At 38.4% G+C, this 22,393-nt stretch overlaps 1 protein-coding gene across 1 annotated transcript in view; it reads left to right on the forward strand.

Annotated features, from left to right (window-relative positions):
- The window catches only part of LOC140240711 (hemicentin-1-like), a 142,663-nt gene that overhangs the window by 27,929 nt on the left and 92,341 nt on the right, over positions 1-22,393 (forward strand). The window contains exons 3-4 of the mRNA XM_072320475.1: positions 9,572-9,694; positions 21,159-21,330. Of these exons, the coding sequence (XP_072176576.1) occupies positions 9,572-9,694; positions 21,159-21,330 (295 nt within the window). The remainder of the gene's footprint in view (positions 1-9,571; positions 9,695-21,158; positions 21,331-22,393) is intronic.

The following is a 22,393-nucleotide window of genomic DNA, read 5'->3' on the forward strand; positions in this document are numbered from 1 at the left end:
GGTTCAGTCACGTAGAGATATTAGTTGTCCATGAAATGGCAATTTGTGTCTCTTTTCAAACATTTTTCTCTACCCCTCCCCCATATTATCACCTTGACAGCAATCACCACAAACTTTTTCCAGCTGATTAGTCATTAGTTGGTGTTAGTCCTTGGTTCCTATAAAAACAGAACATGTTTATCACAAACATTGTCCCCAATCTGTTATAAATGAACTATGTTTAGTTACTTGTTTTTAAAAGAAGAGAGCACTGCAGAATTATTTTGCGTCAAATTCTCTGAAGAACTGTAAAACGAGGAATGTTCACGTGCATTTTAATTTCGCAAATTTCGCGAGCGCCAAGATTTGCAAAATTAAAATGCACGCGAAATTTCTTGTCTACACTATATGCATTGAACGCCAGTGGCAATTCGCGAAAATTTCATGCCATAAAAAAGGCCGTCGGCTCCAATTCGCAAAAATTTTCTGCCATCAATATACAGTACTGTATCACGTTTTACAGTATATGAAATTATCTGCTGTGCCCTGCGATTTGTTAAAATGATGACCAATCAATAAGTCTATCTCATATTCCAAATTGAAAAAAAACAGTCAGGTATGAAGTGTGGATCTATGTTCAGAGTTTTGTATGTACACCTGTTTTAGTGTAAATGCTCCATTGTGACCTGTCTATGATAGCCTAATTTTTTTTTTTTTTTTTTAGTGAAGTCGGAGACAGTAATTGTAGCAACAAAAAAAAAAGAATCAAATGAGATTTTGCTGATAGCCAAATTGATATGTGTTCAGAAATCACAATATCATCTTGATTACCTCCAGTTGGAATTTGAAAGTGTAAGGATGTTTTGAAATCAAGCATTAAAAAACAAACAAATATGTTACTTTCTAATTTTTGGAAGGGATACTCGCATGCACACTTGACTGCATCTTTACAGCTGATTTTAGGGCTGTTCTAATGAGGAAATATAGTAAAACGAAAAATCAGGATGTTTGAGCTTTCAATTCACACAACAAGGTTATAGCACTAAGAAAAAAAAATATGTGATTGGCTCCAACAGTTAGCTGCACAAAATTATGATCATCATGTAGCTAAAATTTCAAATAAATATCAAAATCTTTAATAATCTTTGGCAAAGTTGGGAGATCTCTCTCAAGATTTGTGATTTTAGGGCTGTTCTAATGAGGAAAACTAAAAATCAGACTGTTCTGGATATATGTTTGTTTGTTGTTTTTTGTGTGGTTTATTTGCCAAGCAACTTTCATCTAAATATCATAATCAGTCCCTGTTGGTGGGAATGACCCTATTTTTTCAATGCAAAATTTGGAGGTGGCTAGCTTTTCTCCTGTCTCTGTTTGTATTTTAGACATAAAACACACAAAAAATGATGATGTTAAGTTTAAGAATCTAAAACTTGAAATTCATGGCAGGTTTACCAGGCTCTTATTGTGCTGGGTAACGTACAAGTGACTAATACAACTTCAGTAGACTATTCCTCATTGTATTATGTTTCAATTGAGTGAGTGCCCTGTGCCCTATAGAGTCTATTCTGATGCTTTGAGAGCACGGATGTGCACCTTTGTTTTAAAAACAGTGGAGATTGCATACAGGCGTATACTCCCACTGAGACTGGATTGTTCGGAAATTAGGATTTAGGGCCAATTAGGAGGTCTGATCTGCCATGACAATTGGATTAAGAGAAGGGAAGCACTGTCACTCCTCTTTCCCTTGTCCTGTGAGTGACCATGGGGGGGGGGGGGGGGCTGTCCTTAGTTGACCTTTGAGCTTTGACCCCTTGGTCCAGGTAAACAGCAGGGATTGCCATTAGCACAGCTGGAAGCCCTGGGCAGGGAAGGACAGGACCAGTAACAGCTCTTTATCAGTATCATAAGCTGTTGAAGGAGGTTACCAAAATAAATTGTTTTCTGCACTCTGATTTGAAAACCTTTTTTTTTTTTTTTTTTTTTTAGACCATGGACTTCAAATATGGATTTATGGGTTATCACAATAGTAAGATGATCTGTATATTGTCAGTGGCAATTATCAAAATATGATTTGCTGATGCCATTGTTCAGTATACTGTATCTTTGAATCAGACACAGTCTTTGGGAATGGCCTATGTGATACATATTGTTTTCACTGTATTGGCAAAACCTTTTCCTTTTTTTTTGTTTTTGTTGCTAAGCACTTGTGTTCTTGTCTGTCTAGCTGAAAGCAGAGACTGAACTTTTATGTGATAAAAAAAAATATCAACAACCTACAGATCAAGAATCAAATCTCAGTCATACCTGTAAAATATTAAATGTGTTGGTTTTGTGACTATTTGGTCATTTGGTGCAGTTTATTACTGAGTTGGAGTTTGTTTGTTTTTTGGTATGATTTTCAGGATGAAAAAGACCTACATGGTCAGTAATGAAACTATTTGTAGTGCTTTTTATATGTACACTTTGTAGGCCTTTTATCTTCGTTGGATCTGAAAATTCCAGCGTCGGTGTCCTACTTTTTTTTTTTTTTTTTTGTGAGAGCAACCTTTCAAAACAGCTGTACATAATCTGGTGTAAGTTCAGGGTCAATGATGAAATGATTTGTACAGGAATGGCCGTTGACATACCAAAAGTGAATGACAAATGGGAAGGGTAACCTTTAAAAAATGAGTTCCTTGCTCCATATAACCCAGTTTGGGCATAACAATATTTCCCTTCTGTGTCTGGGTACTCGGCGCTCCTCAGAAATAACCTGCACCTGGTTTTGAGGGGGGAAAGAAGACTCACTCATCCTTTCCTCCGCTTGTCTCCTTCCGTTTCTTCCTTCCAGTCCCACGCACCTCAAATGGCCTGTCATTGGGTCCCTGGGTAAAACTTTACTGCATGTATTTTGTATTAAAAAGAAAAAAAAATCTTTCCCCTCCACCCTTCCCTCCTTTAATACCACCAACCCCAGACCCATCAATGTGAGAGTATCAAGATACTGATATTTAGCAATGTTGGTGAGATTAATGCCTTTTTTGCTTCTCAGTATTTGAACTCTCTAGCACCTGTTTGGCAAAAAGCATTTGCATTTAACTTAATATTGCTTTTTACAGGTCGTTTGAAGAAATATTGTGTTTTCATATATCTCAGGGTAGTACATATATTTTTGTGTAGATTCTTGTACAGGCAGGCACCCTACCTATGAATTTTTATGTAGTCTGTACAATGTGTGAAGACAACCTGTAAGCCTTGGGGAAATGCATTAACCAAAAGGCAAGCTCTTAAAAGACACCTTCATCAATGGTACCACTCATGTTACATTGCACCAGGCAAATATGAGAACATTCTGTGTGTCTGGTGACAGCCGTAGTGTCAGGAGGTTTAAATTCCATTACCTGCATGCTACTCTGCTGGTGTCATTTCAGTTTACATAGACCTCGCGAGGAAAAAAGTTCAAAGTATGACAGGAGCTGCTGATTTTGTTTGCGTAAATTCAAAGCTCACGCTGTCACGTCTTTAGGAAAGAGAGTTTGCTCTGAATGACAGCAACTACATTGTGCAAGAAGATATTCATTCCAGATGTGGATCATTAGCTCAGTGAGAATAGGAAGACGAAACATCTGTTTGTTAATGTCTAACATCCTGCATCGAACCAGAGGGGGCAGGGGGAAGACATTGATACCACACAGACGTATAAAAGATGAGGAATATTAAATGTCAGGTGCGCTTGGTGCTGAAATATGTATGACATTTACAGTGTTCTGTTTTTATGTTAAAAATACAGAAAGAACGGAGAATATTGCAGCAATATTGTGCAATGAGAGATAAGATTTTCAACAGTCTTCTGAAATAAGAATAAGTCATTCTCTCGTTGAAAAGAGTAAAAATAAGGGGAAAATCAATAGTTAATATAAGAAAAAAAATATTGACAAAATTAAACCTATGTGGTTGTTGGTTATGACATTGATCAAATAAAACAATGGCATGCAGTCGAGACTTCAAAGATGGAAGGCATTGTTGTATATTTACACTTAATACTAACTGGTGAATTGGCTGGAAAAAGAAACTAATTACCTGTTTAATAATCAGAGGTTTGAAAATGTAAATACGTCATTGCCAATGTCTCAGTATGTTGGAAATTGTCTGATTTTTAATTCCTCATAGGTGTTTTGATACATTCCAATATGTATAAATTCCTTATCTCCTATACAGTAGGTCCAATCTTCTAAAAATTCTGTGAATACTACTTCCACACTCTTTCAAGTTTTATCTGGATGTTGTAAAATAAAGTAAGGTAGATCATTGGAAAGCTTAAAGTCTTGAGAATTTTAAGGTTACCAACATTAAAGAAATTGATGTGTTGATAACTTTTCTATGTTCTCATCGTAATCAGTCACATACAGTTCACTTTTGAAGTCTCCTGAATACATTGCAGATCTTTTGAGACAGGTGCACCCGAGTTGTTGTAGGCCCTACCACACACACTGACAGTCAAATGCCAGTGTTGCGCAGTGCATGGCGAACCAAATCCAAGGCTCTCACATGTCAGTTAAAGTTCATGATAGGGGTTGGCTCCCTGTCCTTCCTGCCGCTGGGGTATCAGGCAGGATGTCAAAACCAGCTTTTTCTTTCCCTCCCTCTGCTTCTGTTTTTTTTTTTTCTCTCTCTCCGTCTCCCGTCATATTCCTTTCTTCCTTGTCGTCACCCCTTGAAGAAAGATAGGGGATCTCTTCTCCCTGATTAACGGCAAATCTGTTAATAACGGCGGCGCAGGTCCACGGTAGCTGGTCTCTGCCGCTGTTGTGCTGCGTATGAAAAACACAGAGAGGCTATGGGATAGCCGAGGAAAAATACACAAGCAGGGGTGCCTACTGTCAGTTTGTGTGAACAGAGATGAGACAGGGGAAGGATAAAGCTTTGTGATGTTTTCCTCATCATGTGCTCAACGAGGAAGAGGGATGAGAAGAGAGAGTGAGAATGAGAGAAATATATACATATGAACAGGGAAGGAGGGAACCATAGAGGAAACCCTAAACAAATAAAGGGAAGGAATCACACCTATTTGTTTTCTTTCAACTTAGCCAACGATGATGACAGTAGAAAATAATTGGGGGGGGGGGGTAAATAGGTTTGAGGTAAGAGTCCACCTCATGTTTAGAGTTAACATAATGGATAGAGTAATACTAATCAAACATAATTGATAACCATTGAAGATGGATGGATTATCATATAACACGCATTACCCATTTACCTCAAACAGAGAATACTCAGGATTATACTTCAGTGGGTTAAGTTGAACGCAGATTAAGAAAGTTATTGAAAAGTTTGAAGAGTTAGGAGGTTGTACCTACCAAATCATTGAACAGAAACAGTATTTCTGTGATATTTATTTCAACAGTCAACTACTACGATTGGAATCATTTTTCATGGGGGATTGATAATTTGAAACGCATTTAATCCACACCCTAAAATGGACCAGGGTAAAACTGAGAGACATACTAATGTAGACACAGAGAAAACTAGAAATTGCTTGGAAGAAGATATTTAAGGTACAAGTGCAGTTAATTTACCCTTTGATGTCAGCCAGTTGGTTTATAATGCCCCCTTTACTGTCTGAGGAAAGTTGCATGTAATTTATACTCAGTCCATTAAAAGCAGGCCATTCGCACTGTCAGTGACACTTCATATATATAGAAAATGTGACATTGGAGAAAGTTGCAGGGCAGATGTGTCAAAAATCATCCAAAACACTACTTGACAAATTGCAGACTGGAGTATGATTTTTTTTTTCTTCTAATTTTATGCCAAGTTTACTAGTGTGATTTACAAGTTTCATGTTTCAAATGAGAGCAATTTCTCCAGAAAATTCCCGCCATATGATTTCCATTTGATGTGGATTCCTCCCTGCTTCCAACACAAAATGTGTCTTTTTTTTTTATGCTGCAGACTACCAAACCAAATGATATTTCAATGGCAGAAATGTTCAAACCATGCAATTTTTAGTTGCAGTGCAAATAAAAAGGTATATTAAAAAAAAAGATCATTCAAATGTCACACCATTTCCTATCAACGAGAATGAGCCTACCACTGTTGTTCCTCCTCCAAAATGGCAGGAAAATATATTTTGAGCCAATAGTCAATGCCTTTTTGCCAAAATGAGCCAACACACAAGGAACACATGCCCTTCACAGTAACAGGAAACTTTCAAAAACGAGTTTGATTTTTGTTAAAAAGGGTAGAATCACTCCAGGAAGTGAATTAGGATTGGAGTGGAAAAGGGGAAGACCCTCTTGGCTGTCTTTCCTCTATTAAAACTAGAGTAGTGATGTCCTGTAAGCAACAGTTTGACTCGGTTTTGTTTTAAAGTATACACATAGCAAAGCTTCCTTGAATATAGATATTTATTTCATATGCAAGAGATCTAAAAAGGTTATTGTCAGATAAAACAGTATAGGTTTCACAAGAATTGATTAAAATATAACAAAACTTTTAAATAAAAAGTTTCATGTCTTTTAAAAGGCAGCAATATGTGGTACAATCACAACCTTGAAGGTCTGACGACTAGACGCGTGGGTAGTTTGAGCTACAATTCAACAAATGCTGTTTCAGTTTGAAATGCCATATTCAAATGAAATTTCCAGGATCTTTAATTGTGTTGGCAAGGGAAGGCAACTTGTCCTAATTGCTTGATTGGCCAAAGGTCCCAGAAGGAACTTCTTGCAGCGTTGCCCAGTTGTCTTTCAATGAAGCAATGCTGTTATATTAAGTGCTCTTCTTTTCAGCTTTTGAAGTGGAAGGAGCCACCCTACAGATGTGATATTCTAACAGACCTTTACATAACTGTACTTAACTTTGATGAAAACCCATCATTTTCTTCTAAGATACTGTAAAAGTGGATATTTTCGCACTACTGATTTTTCGCGCTTGGCCGGGTGAGAAGAGTTTCGCATATTTTTAATTCCGCGGAATCAAGACATCAACTACTGGATCATATGGCATGTAAAAATATTTGCATGCTTTTATTTTCACGCTACATGTAGGTTCTGGTTGCGCGAAATGCGCAAAAATGTCAACACCACAAAAATTTCCACTTTTACAGTAAATCTCAGTTTCTTTTGAAAATGATGAAAGTGCTTTGCAAGTCTTCTCTGGAATTGTAATTGATAGGACTGACAGATGATGTCTGTGTGGAAGAAATACGCCTTGATTGGTATCGATGAGCAAAGAAACATATTGAACACTGTCATTACCATTGGTAATCCATTTGTGGAGAGAGTATTAGTACTAGTAGATGACTCTTTTAAGATTTGTATGGTTCTTGGAGTGTCACCTGCTAGATACCATTGTGTTACTATCCAGTATTGAGGTTAACCTTGTAATCAGTGTCTAGTTAATTGTCTGTTTGTTTGGGTTTATTTCAGATTTTCTGAAGAACCAACATCTCATTGTTTTGTTGTTGTTGTTGTTTGTATGTTTGTTTTTAAGGACATACCAGTATCCTCAAGTAATCTGACTCTGTCATGGTCTACAGTTAGGGTCTCAGAGGAGATCATGGACCTTTGCTTCTGTAAGGTCTACCTCATGGGGAAAGAATGATTTGGGTCTTGAAGACAGACTATATTTGGCATTACTCATAAGTGAAATGAGCACGGTGTGTTCATCATTTTTTCCCCCCTTGTCGATTCATCTCCCTGTCCAAAGTGTGCCAACCATTCAGGCTCTTGATCATCTGGGTTAACCGGGAGTCTTACCTTGACACACAGTAGGCCCGTTCACAAACAACGAAAATCGAAATTTCAATCGCGATCCAAATTTCGATTTTTTTTTCGACCGTTCATACACAGGGAAAAATCGCACTTCGCAGCAAGGAAAGAACGATCAGTGGCCAAACTGCTCATGCGTGAAACTTGCATGACCGAAGACTGACCCCGTCCGCAGTCCCAATAGAGTTTCGCACGCGCTACGAACGATGGGATTAAAAATACCGATTTCCGAATCTCGATCGCGCTCACACACACGACGCTTGGCAAAATAATCGCGATTATTCTGAAAAATCGCACTAATAGTGCGAGTTGGATCGCGATAAGGATCGCGGTAATTAGTGAGATTTTTCTGTCCACACTGGAAAAAATTTCGAAATTTTGATCGCGATAAGAAAATCGATTTTTAAATCGCACTTTTTCCCTTGTGTGTGAACGGGCCTAATATAGATTTCTATCCCAGTTCTTGTGGGACATGGGCAAACAAGAATGTGTCAGGAGAGGAATGTGTACTCAGCACGAATCCCTTCACCTCAGGTTCTGACAGAAGTGCAAGCGAATGTCATTGTTATCGAGGAAACAAATCTGGCTGATAAGGGAGTCAGTCAACGTGGAATATTGTATTGTCTTGACTTTGAAGTGGCACATGTCATCACATGCCGTGATGGGTAATCTGTGAATATATGTCATCAGTCGAGAGATAAGAATGAATTCACAGACGCCACAAACATGCGGTGCTGTTTTGCCATTAAAAAAGCAAACATTCACATCAAGTGATGATTGTTTCTCCTTGCAGACAACATAATGTATGATCAAGGAAAAAAAGAGCATGTGCTTATGTACATTCACTGAGTAAAATCAGCCCAACTTCATTAACCTTGCCTGCTTCTAAGGCTGCATTTATCAACTCTCTAATGTTTGAACCGCATTTTAATACTTACTATCGAAACCTGTTTGCAAAAGTCTTTCAGATCACATATCTTCAGTTGTTGGTTTATCAACTCTGTCATTAGTCAGTTGGGAGGTCTTGTCACTAGGCAGCTCCATCTTGCCGTTTGACTCAAGGAGCGGAGATGTGTAGTTGGCAGCGGTTGTCATGGGCAGGTCCGAGCTACAAATGTGTTTCAAAAAGAACTTTGCATATCAACTCTCCAGAAATGCGTTTCTGGTTCAATTGCGTATTGCGATCACACTTTTTTCGGCATGTCAGAAACTTGTTTCTAACCCCATACATAATCAAAACAGCTTTGTGTTTTACCATCAACTACCCAAAACTCCCTGAAAGCTGCACCAGAAGTGAGTCGATAAATGCACCCGAAGTTCTGCTTTGGATGATGGGTTTAGCCACCCAAAAAGAGAAGCAGGGTACAAATGAGAGAAGGACCGTAACCTCTCTGCCAAAATATGGCTGCACGGATGCTTTGCTATCTTACTGTCTCTCTCTGTCACACACACATACACACACTTTCCTTTGCTCAAGTACGATTCCTTCTTCTTGCCCTGACAGCTAAAGCTTGACCCAGATTATATGTCCCCCTTGTTAACCCTATGAGAGAGATAGCAGTGCCGGTGCATCTTTGAAAATCTTGACAGGCAGTATGAGTGTACGTCCGTGACAACTGGCATCGCTTGTCCAGCTACCAATCCAGGCAGATTCCTCATCAGCTGGTTGGGTGATCGCATGCAATCTAATTTCCTCATTTCCGGAAAAAAAAAAATAACATCAACAGTAAGACCTACAACAAGAACAGAAAGTCTCCTCTTTTATTTTGTAATGCGTTGTCCGTTGTGTATTTTTCTTTGCTATCATCTGTTTATTCGGGTTTATTCTGTGTCGTTCTATGCAGGTTGTCTTCGTGATGACTGGAGATTGCGGGAATCAGTCGCATCCAGGCTTCCAGGCCTATGAGCAGATCGCTGCCACCAGCTCTGGCCAGGTCTTCATGCTCAACAAGTCAGATGTGGACCTGGTAAGTAAACTAGAGACAAATCAAACCTATTCAAACTATTAACCTCTTCAAGACGTGTCCCGAGCAGTGAGGGATCCAGGGGGGGGGGGGGTGTGCACCCCCTCTTTATTGTTAAAACAAAAGAAATATAAAGAAAAAAAATGAGATGAAACCTGGAAGTAGCACCAGAAATATTGTTTGACCCCCTTACGGATTTCCTAGATCCGCCCCTGCCAAGTATAGTTAGACAGGTGTCTGGGAAATGCGTGTTGTATCAGTATCAGCCCGTCCTCAATGATTTAAGAAACACGATTTAAGAAACAAAGACAAAAACATTTCAATACCAAGGGATAAAAATAAAATATTCCTTGTCATGCTTTCTTGATTATGAATCAAGCAGGTCTTGTCACTTGCTATTATGCACTTCCAAACATGAAAGAGGTTGTAACCAATGAAACTTATACACATAAAACATGGATGGAGTTCTGTTTTAAATTGTACCACTAGTAGAGCATCAAACATCATCTATGAGGGTAGGTTCCCATTATATTACTTTAAGGTCTTCTCATCTCACTCAGATTGATCTGTCCAGCAATTATACTTGCTTTTATTTTTATTTTTTTCTCTTGGGTAAAAATCTGGTTACAGTTTATTATTTTGAAGATTGGTTGATCTGAAAATGAAACAAGGTATGTTATTCAGAAGTTTTATTTATCTGAAATTGAAGAAAGGTTAATAATTCTGAAGGTTTGTTAGTTTTTAGATTAACAAGCCTGTAGGAATACAGAATTTGTATGTTTTGGAATAATGAACCCTTGGCATAGCAAACCTTATTTCATTTTCAGAATAACTAAACTTCAGAATAGCAAACCTTATTTCATTTTTGCATTAATGGACCGTTTGAATAGCGAATATCACCCAAAAATCTCAGCATTTATAAGCACATGTAACAACATTTCAGTGTGAGGACCAATGACTGGCCAATGATAGATTAAAGACTGAAGTGTGGTCCCCTGTAAAATCCCCAGCCTGCTTTGATGTTTTAATTTTGATGTTGGTTACATGTGACTCATGCCAACATGCATTTGGTGCTCCAACGTATGAATCAGCAAACTTGGCCCCCAGGGACTTCAACATGCTACACCTACACATACTATGTATCTACCCCCCCCCCCCCCACCCATGTTTTGCTCACACCTATCCTTGATCATCATCTTCCCTGTCAGTTATATCAAAAGAGCCACTCGCACTGACAGTCAAAAAAATGTCAACATTGGAAAACTCTCAATTTTTTTTTTTAAATTTGCTTATTTAAAGCATTGATGCCAAAACTAACCAAAGAACCTGAACAGCTGTGTGTGATTTACCTAAACCCGTTGAAGACTAGTCCCAAATATACATGTACTAGAGCAGTTGTCTCTGGGAAATGCCTGTTATAGCAATGTCAGCTTGTCCTCAATGGGTTTACACTTTGCATGAAATTCTTTCTGAATGTTTTCAAATATTATCATGTGTCTCCTTGACCATTTAGATTACTCCCCATGACAAGACATACAAATTACAATATGAATTACAGCCACCTGGCAAGTCCAATGCTTACATATCAACATACACATACATACATGGTTGCCTACAAACTTTCAAACTACTCACAGTACAGCATTTTAGTATCAAAAGCCTCCAAAGTTTTATCAGTGTAGTAATATTGTGAGTGTGCAGTGCCATGCGAGTGGGCAAGGTCCAAACATCATGAATTTTGCTGCAGTGATATTTCCCAGTGAGAATAGGCCTAAAATCTTTTATTTTAAACCATGTGAGAGAATTTCAGCTTTTTTCAAATCATCTCCAGAGCTATACAAGTTTAGATATTGCTGTTATATGGATGGTGTGGGAGGTCTTAATCTACATTAGTCTAGCATTACTCCTTTTTTAAAGAATTTATTTCAATTGTGTGATAATTTTTTTTTTTTTTTCAGGAAGTGAAAGTTGATTTTTTTTTCCTAATCCAGCAGTCCTTTATATTACTATGTCTTCCTCAGGTAGCTTTTCTGGTATGATTTTTATTCCACTATGTGCAGAACACTTGCTTTAATCACTTTTTTGTCCAGTTCATGTACCGAAGGCAAGAAAGAAAAATGTAGAACAATGGACACAAATTAGCCCTGGGTTTAGTGAACTCTGAAATAGTAGTGTAAGTGGGCAAATAGTGTTTGTGACTCAGTCCTTCGGATACAAACATTTCCAAGGATTCTGGGTCAGCTGTAGGTCACGGAGGTCCCTCATATGAATTACAAGTGAACGTAGGGTATCAATATTACAGGATTGGCTGAAGTTACTCCCAATCCCTTTTGTCCTCATGAGGGGAACCACGAAGATCTCCCAGAGAGAAATGTAGAAAGAGAATGAACCTACTCCATCACCTATTTGTTTTGTTATTGATTATTTTTTGTGTGTGTGTGCGTCTATTTATGTATGGTTTGTTGTCTGTGTGTATGTGTGCATGTACATTCATGTCTTTCTGTGTGTGTTGTGTTCTTCTTTGAAAACAACAGTTGAGGGGGCGCATAATGTGCCCAGTGATTGAGCCATCTTCATTTTGTCCAAAATCACAGTCATGGATCTATTTCCAGGTAACTTCTTTGTGGAGGATCAATTTCCACTCCTCACAACTTTTTATGCCTCTTTTTTTTTCAGCAACATGCTGTCAATTTTTGGCCGTATGTCTTTCCTTTGCTACAAGTATAGAACACATAAACTATTCAAGTTCATTTATGTCCATGCTGGGCAGTTTGTTAATCATTATCTTCGGAACTAGACTGAATGTAGTTCAAAGTTCAAAGTATCTTTCCCAGTCATTTTTAGCTCACCTGAGCCAAAGGCTCAAGTGAGCTATCGCGATCGCCCTTCGTCCGGCGTCCATTGTGCGTCGTGCGTTGTCTGTCGTGCATAAACTTTTTACATTTTCATCTTCTTCTTGAAAACCCCAAGACCGATTTCCATCAAACTTGGCAGGTAGCATCCCTAGGGGGTTAGGAACTCAATTGCCCCACCCAGAGGGCCCCCAGGGGGCCCAAACCCCCCAAAATTAAGGAATCTATAAAAAATCTTCTTCTCTAGAACCAGAAGTGATAGAGCTAAGTTAATACTATGAGTTAGTCCATTGATGACTGTAGTTTCATGTTTGTTCATGGCAGAATCAGGGATGCCCCCCTTGGGACCCAGGGGAGGGGTCCTATACATGGGGCCTAGATTGTACATTTTCATCTTCCTCTTTTTCACCAAACTCAGCAGGTAGCATCCCTAGGGGGTTAGGATCTCAATTTGTTAAAATGGGCACCATGCCCCACCCAGGGGGCTCACAGGGGGGGGGGGGGGGGCAAAGCCCCCAAAATGAAGGAATCTTTAAAAATCTTCTCTAGAATCAGAAGTTATAGAGCTAAGATAATACTATGAGTGTGTACATTAATGACTGTAGTTTCAAGTTTGTTCATAGCAGATCCAGGGGTGCCCCTCTTGGGGGCAGGGGGGGAGGGGTTGGAAAGGTCCAAGGGGGCCTGAATTGTACATTTTCATCTTCTTCCTGAAAACCTCATGATGAATTCTTGTCAAACTTGGCAGGTAGCATCCCTAGGGGGTCAGGATCTTAATTTATCAAAATGGGCACCATGTCCCACCCAGAGGGCCCCAGGGGGCCCCAATCCCCCCCAAATTAAGGAATCTTAAAAATTTGGGCCCTTATTGTACATTTTCATCTTCTACTTGAGAATGCCTGGTTAAATTTAAGTAGAGCTGTGAATAATTTAGATTAGTGACTGCGTGAAAGGTGAACTTGCGATACTCAGGTGAGCGCTAGACCCGCGGGTCTCTTATACCCCTTTCATAAACTCAATAATGCGGATAATATCCGCAACATTTGGTCGTAAAATCGGAGCGGGGATAGAATAATGCGCATTATTTCGACCCTTCTATTATCCGCATAATAGCAACATCGGGACCAGATTTTGAGTTTATGAACGCAAACCCAAATAATGCGGATAATTGCCGGGGTGCGGTCAAACGTCACCTGTCTTTCCCGCAGGAGGGACGTGTGCAGTCACCATGACGATTATCCGCCTTTTTCAGGACGGGCGCTCGTAAAAATAATGCGGATTATTTTCAGAGTTTGTGAACGCATTTTTTATTGAATTGTCCGCATTATTCTTATGGGGATAATAGGAGGATGAGTTTATGAAAGGGGTATTGTTTTAGTCTTGACTTCAAATATCAATGTGGTTGCAAAATATCAACTGGTTAGCTTTTCAGAACTAAGAGCATAAAGAGATCTATGTTTTGGTGTTTATATCCTTATTTATGTTATGCTTATTTATGTGGGGCGCTGTGGCATAGTGGATAAGACTCCCGACTCCTGATCGGAGGACCCGAGTTCGAATCCCGCCCAGTGCTTACATCCTTGGACAAGATGTTTTTACCCACTGTGTCCCTCTCGACCCAGGTGTATGAATGGGTACCTGGCAACGCTAGGGTAATAATAATAGCAGGGCCCTCTGGTAGAGCAGTGGCAACACTGATGAGGCTACCCTGGGTAAATAAGACCTTATTATTATTATTAGTATTATCAATATTATTATTATTATTATTATTATTATTATTATTATGCATTGGTATTTCCTGCTCATGGTTGTCAACTACCCTTCAGCCTTTTAATAGGATCATTTTTCTTTGCTGAGCTTCTGGTTTTCCAGAGGTATCCTGCACTGCAGTTGAGATGATGGACTGTAATCATTTGTGGTGTTCTTCAGGAATGTCCCAAGACACCTAAATGATGTATGGATGTGTACAGTGTAAATTGCATCAAATGCAACTTGCTTCTCAAACCCATTCTTTTAAAGTAAAACCCACCATTGTGAATATTATATATTATTGTAATAGGAGAGCGACATGGTAACACTCCACATGGTGGAAATGCTTAATCAGTGAGATCAATAGAGTGCTTAAAATCGTCAACTCCACGGATATTCAGGAAGCCTATTATTTTCAGAGGAAATGCCGGGAGGCTCCTTGTGAGGGCAATCATCTGACATTTGAAGCAACAATATCTCTCCCTGAGGAGTTGTGCAACTGCTTAGGGGGAGGTGGTGGGGGGGGGGGGGATGCAAATAGGTGGAGGATAAAAGTGATTATAATCTCCTAGAATCTTATTTCTTATTAATCAAATGGCCTGGGGACAGAAGATCGGGAAGTGACTAGTAGAATGGGCGGAGATAGTCAGGCAAGGCCAGTTGCGGATAAAAATATCTCTCGGGATGTCCTCTTTGCTGTCCTTGCGATGAGAACCTTCCTTCTCTAGTGACGTTTGCTCCCGATATTGGGTCCCCCGGTCGACATGGAGACCGTTGGGTTGCCATGGTAACGATGGTGCTGTACTGAGAGAGTCTTCCTCGAGATGACCACACCTTCCTTTTGTTGTAGTAAAGGTGACGCTGCAACGAAAGAATGACGCATTATGTCCCATGACCCCGTGACCAGTGAGTTACCTGCGCAATATATGGCCAGGAGACCTCAACACCAGGAAACGCTGAGACAGCCAGTGACAGCCTGTGACAGAAAGGGCACCACATCACAATTTTGATCATGAGCACTCGTTTTGAAGAAGCCAAATTGAGAATCACTATGGAGTATGAATAATTCTTTCTCCCCTGATCAGTTCAGGATAATGGTGTTAATACTTGACAGGTAGAAGGGGGCAGTATGAATACTGATTCCTTTGATGTAATATGATTTGATTTGATCTGATTTGAATTGATTTGATTCTTTTCAATTCTTAATCTGCATTCATCCATGTAGATTAAGTGATCCAAGTCCTACAGACAGTGAAAGAACCATTGAAAGTACACAAACAATTTTTATTAGTGAAAAGGCAGCAAAATATCCTGTCTTTGCTTCATATTTCAGACTTTTATTCAAAAAAATCAGGAGAAGGATAATGCAAGCAAGAGTACAATTCCAAAACCAGAGCTAATTTGGAGTGGTCATGATTAGTAATTACTCTGTATTTTTTTAGCATAAGTATACTGGCATCTATTGGTAGACCACACTTACTGTATCATAAACAAGTAGTTCATTATTTGATATAAGCCTATTGTTTTGCTGGTTTTTTTTTTAAGATTTCTTATAAAGGAAATTATTCTTTGAAAGTCTGGCAGATTAGATTGTACATCTTTTTCATGGGAATTAATCAGGTTGTTTTCTTTATCAAATTCAATATTGTGGGGCATTTCTTCCTGAGGAAGCTGGGAGTTTCGTGAGATTTTTGGTGAGATTTCCATACTTCCTGTGCCAACATTTCTGCACAATGCGTAGGATTTGCTTGCTCTGCTGCCACTGAAACAAACAAGCTCGATGAGAATAGAAGGAACCAACTTCTATATCAAGTACGTCCCCAGTAGTAGAGATGAACAGAAGTGAGATGTATCTGCCAATATGGCAAGTCGCCAGAGCTTGGTTAACAGGTTGAGTGATCAGTTAAGCCTGTTTCGGGGAACAGGGTGAGGATCCCTTTCGACTTCTTCACGATGCGGGTGTCGGCTGTGGGAATCCATTCATGAAGAGACATCTCTCAGAATTCGTTGGAATGCATCCTGTCCTCAGAATCACAAAGATCAGAATAAGAGCCATTGATAGCCTGTCCTTTCACACCAGCAAGTCTTTTTAATTTGTTGCTTGGTTTCCGTACAAGGAGGAAGGATGCCAGCTTGTATTACGTGCAAGAAGGAGCATACCTCCCTTCTGGTTTTCACCTTCTTGGATCCTGTTTCTCGGAAAAGTAGGATGGTTGAGAAGTAGATGTACAAAACGTAAGGGAGCTTTTTAGGTGAAGGTTCCCTGTAATAGCTGAATGAACATTAGTGAGAATACTATTAACAGGCAATGACCCAGAAATGAATAGCCTCGACACTATACTATTATGACATGTACAGGGGATTGATTCGACACCGGTACAGGAACTACAATTGGGTCAGGCCACATTAACAAGCCTGAGGAAATGAAATGACCTGTGAATTTACCATTGTGCCATAACCCCACAGGGAGCCAGAAGTATGTTTTCTTAACAGGTGTATGTGGTGGCTTTCCAGGTTTCCTTGTAGTAAGGAAAGTGACGCACAAATTACCGATGTAACACTCAAGAGGATTGTCACAACAGACCCCAGCTGACCTATTTTTGAAGTACGTATGCATGTGTGTGTGCATGTGTATGTGTGTTGTTGTGTGTGTGTTTGATAGTGTGACATGAGTATTTTGCCAAAATTGTTGTACATCATCATTCAAAGGGGAAATGAAATCACCAGAAGAACAAAGAAAAAAAAATGACTGCCCAAACAGTTTTACTTAATAGAAGTAGCCAGTTGGAAGAATCCAATACAATTTTGTTTTCACCTCATTTTGTTTAAAAAAAAAAGATAATCTTACACAGCCACTTGATGAAATGAGTGGTTTGTGTTATCTCAGTGAAGTACATATGTATGCTTCTTCTGCACATGTTGTGTGCGTGCAAAAACATGTAGAAACACATAGTGAGGTTAATTTTGTATTGTTTGCATAGTTTCATGAATTATTACTGCATGAGTTTGGTATGAAATGAAGTACTAATAATGAACATAAGCAAAAGTTGGGAGAATAGGTGGTTCATTTTTCAAACTCTCCCCACTGTGTGGTCCTTGAGGCATTTGTTGTTTCAGTTGTCATTGCTGCTTGCAGTGAGTAATTTCTGTGTGAAACCTCCCTTAACTGCCCCCAAACCAAAGGCTATAATGTTTCATGTGGTATAGAGGTGAACAGGTGTTCAGGTTGGACCCAAATGTAGCGGCCCCAGCCGTTTCACACTTGCAAAAGAAGTCACTGATAATCACGTTTCTGGAGCGGGGTTTCTAAATAGTTCTTCAATGAAAATGAATATAAGGTCATGCATAGCTTTGCCTCAAACATGTTTTGGAGATCAAATCATTCAGATAGCAAATATGTACCCAGAATTGAGCAAAAATACCTGAGAGCCACATACCATTAAGTGATTTGAGAAACATGTTTGGGAGGGAAGTTATTTCATTGTGCTCATAGACTTATGTAAACTATTTGGTGAACATAGAAAAAATGTTCCTCAATATATATATTTACATATTCTACAAATTTGACATAAAGCATGAACAGAGTAGTGATTCGAGTCTAGAACCATTGTTAATAGCAGAACTTTGATGCAGTTACAAAAGGACTGCATTTTGATAAGCAATCATGATTTGTACAACAGTGTTTAGACCACCAACTTACATTTATTGTATGCTCCTGAAAACCTACACGTAGAATGACTAATTCTACAGCGAATATGTATAACACACCTGTATGATTCATTGTCACGCTCTAGCATCTCACTGTGTATGGGAGATTACATGTTCCTAGAAAATTATGAAGAGATCAATTGACAGGTGATAGCCTACTGTGAAGGCGTGCCAAATAGCTGCCATAATTGTTAGATGTTGCCATAGAAGTTAGTACTGACTTAATGAGAGCCACCACACCACACATCGGAGTTAGAGTGTGGTAGCAATATTTATTTTATTTTTTTTATACACAGTAGACCGATGGATTCTGGTCATAATGAGTAGATGACGTGATCACTCAAATCCAGGCAAGCAAAATGTGCAGTCCTTATTTAGTTTCAAATGTAATTGCCAAACTGAGTGATTATCTGATCAAAGAGGCACTATATGAAAAATCTACAGGAAGATCTGTGTGTTTGTTATTTGTTTCTAAGGGGGAATAGCTTGAAATGATAAGTTTTTACATGTTTGCCATGTAATGTTGTATATGAGATTATTAACATGACATCTTTGATGTGTCTGTGTCCTGTTAACCCAGTGAGGACAGGCTGATTTTGCTGTAACACATATTTACCATAGACACCTGCCCAAGTATACTAGGGATTAGTCTTCATTGGGTTAAATCACCTTGTAGTGATCTCAGATGATGGACTCCAAGCTGTGCTAGCCCACATAAAAGATAAAGAACTATTGCTTTTGTTTGTTGTGTTTCTTATAAAAGGAAGGCTATGAAACCTGTTATGTGTCAAAAAAAAAGTTGAAAAAATATTTATTACAAAAGTATATATCAGATAATTAGTTTTTTTTTTTGGTTAAATCAGGCTGAGTTATTGTGATATGTGTGTGTGTGTGTATGTACAAATATCTCAATGTTCTTGATATGCATGTCAATGACAACTTATACTTTATATGATTGTTGTTGGATCTTCAAGTTATAAGTTATTTTATTACTTTCTGGAGATCCATCCATTTGCCATTCATATTGTCTCTATCTTTTTTTTTTCTTTTTTTTGTGCAATTGTCTATATGTAAATTGTACTTTTACTTGTTTCTGTTCTTGTTCATGTTGTTCATGTTGACATGGAAATGGAAAATAAATTCAATTCAATTTAATTCAAAAAAAGGGCTTGCCCACCGAGCTAAAAATAGCCCAGATTACAATGTGGAAGAGATTAAAACCTGGTCAGTAGTACCAAGGAGGTAATACCTCCTTGGTAGTACTTATGTACAGGCATATATCCATCTTAAATATCTTACACACAGACTGTAACCAATAAATGGATAGGCTCCAATCAGTCATTTGTATCTTGTTTTCAGAGTATGTAATGCCATTTTGAAAATGTGAATGAGACTCCTTATAACCCGTTGAGGATGAGTATTACTCGGGCGAGTGTCTTTGGAAAATGTGTGCTGTAGCAAAATCAGCCTGTCCTCACTGGGTTAATAGATGAGTGCCACACAATGGAAATGTTGATCAGGACAATCTGTAGCTGTTTTATGACCCTTTTTTAATAATTTATTGTTTAAGAAAGATTATGTTCTTGTTGGTGCAATTGGATTTGTATTTGTGGTTTATCAGTGTATGTATGTGAATGTCTCTGAATTTTCTCTGTTGGAAATTCCATTAAGGAAAATGTCTTTATTAGACATGACTGTCCATGTTTGTATTAGTGTTGGTGGTTATTGTGTGTGTTGTTGTTCTGTCTATGTATATCTGTGTGTTTTATACAGAAGACTTTTTGAAGGGTGCTGTCTGTCATGGTTGGTCTGACAGTTTTGTTTGTGTTTGTGTTTGTGTCTGTGTTTGTATTTGTGTTTGTGTTTGTGTTCATGTTCAAGCGTGTGGTTATGGTGAAATTGATTATGTCTCTGTGTTTGTGTATGTGGTTGTGTGTTTATATTTTCCATATTTCTCGTGGAAGGGTGTTGTCTTCATTAGATCTGACTGTCAGTCAGAGAAGCTTTGTGGGTTTTTTGAGGTCTGAAGGAATGTCATCATCAATACCTCATGAAAGTAAGAAACTCAGCTGGGCATCTCTCAGACAAAAGGAAGTCTGCATTTGCTATAAATACTCGGTGAAGACAGGGCCTGGACGCATTTTGTGGTTAGTGTGTGGGTTGCTGTCAGGGACCATAGACAGACCCTACAAGTCAATACATACACAGCAGAACGACCAAGTGGAAATTCCCAGACAAGGATGTTTTGCATGTAATGAATCTTTATTGGTCAAAACTAACTCATTGTCCTCTTTTTCTTTTTTTTTTTTTTTTTTTTTTGGGGGGGGGGTGTCTAGATGAAAAAAGATACAACATGATGATGATTCTTTGCAAGTCCTTGTGTACACACCTGACACCAAGTATTCAAGTAAATCAGAAAAGGAATTCTCTGTTGATATTATGAATGCAAAGCTGAGATCCCAAAGTTTGATGATGTTGATTGATGTCATTAGTGCTTGTCAACATAGATATCCTATTGTATTGATGAATAAGAAATTATTCTTTAATAAAGAAAAAAATATGGATTATCTAATATATGCATTGTTGTCTACAAGATTGACAATTACAGTGGTTGATTCCTGGATTATACAATCTTGTTACATTTTATGAATAGCTAGAATCTCTTATATCTGTATTTTTTTTGAAAGAAAGAAAGAAGGAATACATAAAAAATAAATGATTCATACATTCTTTGGTGAACGGTATTAAACATAATAAATTCTGAAGTCCAGAAAGAAGGATGTTCTTTTTGAATACTTTATAAGTCCATTTTCCTCTTATCCCCATGTTATAAGTTAACCCTGAAGGAAAAAAAAAAACCCAAAACATTGCGCACTTAAATGTCTTTGTACTTCTTTGTTCTTGATGTGCTGATAATGTTTCAAAATGTCAATAACTTTATCAGTAGGACATGGGTATATCTATTTAACAAACAATTACATGTCCCTTTCTAAATGTAGATGTTTTGAAAATTACTGAATTAATGAGTAAACTTACATGCATACAATAGAAATTAGAAATCAAACCTGCAATCAACACAGATTCAATTCATTCATAACACTAATTAAATTCATTCTTAATTATTAAATCTTTTCCTGTTCTTTATCTTTGGCCACCAGGTTTTGAAATTTGTGGAAGTTACGCTTGAATCTCGCAAGGTGAATCTTCTGTCCACCGATTACCAGTATGGCATCATTCAGGTCCACCAACTTCCCATTGACTCCAGAGTGCGTCAAATCACTATTTCCATCAGTGGAGACAGCAGAAGAGTTCTCCTGAGGGACCCTAATGGTAGGAATCATTCCTAAGCATATTCATCTGCTCTTCCTGCTCTTCCACTATGTCTTTTTATCCTGTCGTTCATCATTCATAATTTCTCCTCCTCATAGTCACCATTGCGTTCAATTTTTTTTTATTCTGCTCCTACCCTCCTCCTGCTCTGTCCTCTTAATATTCATAGTATTGTCCTTCGTATTCATTGTCCATATCATCATCACCATCACGTCATCAGCATCATGACATCATCAGAAGTATCAATACATCATCATCAGCATCATCACATAACATCACCGTCACCATCATTTTTGTAATAATCACAATCACATTGTCATCACATCGTCGTCATAATATCATCAGCAGCATCATCGTGATAATAATCACATGACTGACATCAAATCATCATCATCATCATCATCATAATCATCATTGTTCATCACCACCACCACCATCATCATCATCATAATCACATTATCATCATCATTGTTCATCACCACCGCCACTACCATCATCATCATCATCATCATCATTATTATTCCATTTTTTTTTCAGTCTTTTCTAAGCACTTCTTTTAGTCTATTTGAGAGAAAAAAAAAGGATTTCTGCTATTTAGAAAGTTATCTGTGGCTGTTTCCAGAATATGCCATAGAAAGTTACTGTGACCAAAACAATAATCCTCCCAATTTTCAGGGTGCTTTTAAAGACTTTGAGGAGACTTTAACTCCCGGAAGCTTGACATACATTTATCGGGCCCAATCTTTGTTGTGTTGCATATATTCAAGCTCGGGCAGACTCAACAAACTGGCATACATGTGGTACTATTTGATCTGTGAGGTATGGTGCCAAAACATTCCCAGGGAAATGTCATGTGTCCTCATCTCCATTGTGCACTTTATAATGCCAGATTATGTCTCAGAGTCACTCTCGCATGGAGAATTAGTCATAAATGTGCTGTTTGTGTGTGTGTGTGGGGGGGGGGGAGCATCATGATCTGATGGTCTGAGTAGTCTTATTTCTGAGCTGTGTATGTGTGTGCCTTCAATTTTGTTGACACATTTGAATTTACATTCTTGACTAA

Source organism: Diadema setosum, chromosome 17, assembly GCF_964275005.1.
Source record: "Diadema setosum chromosome 17, eeDiaSeto1, whole genome shotgun sequence".
In the NCBI taxonomy this organism is placed as follows: Eukaryota; Metazoa; Echinodermata; class Echinoidea; order Diadematoida; family Diadematidae; genus Diadema; species Diadema setosum.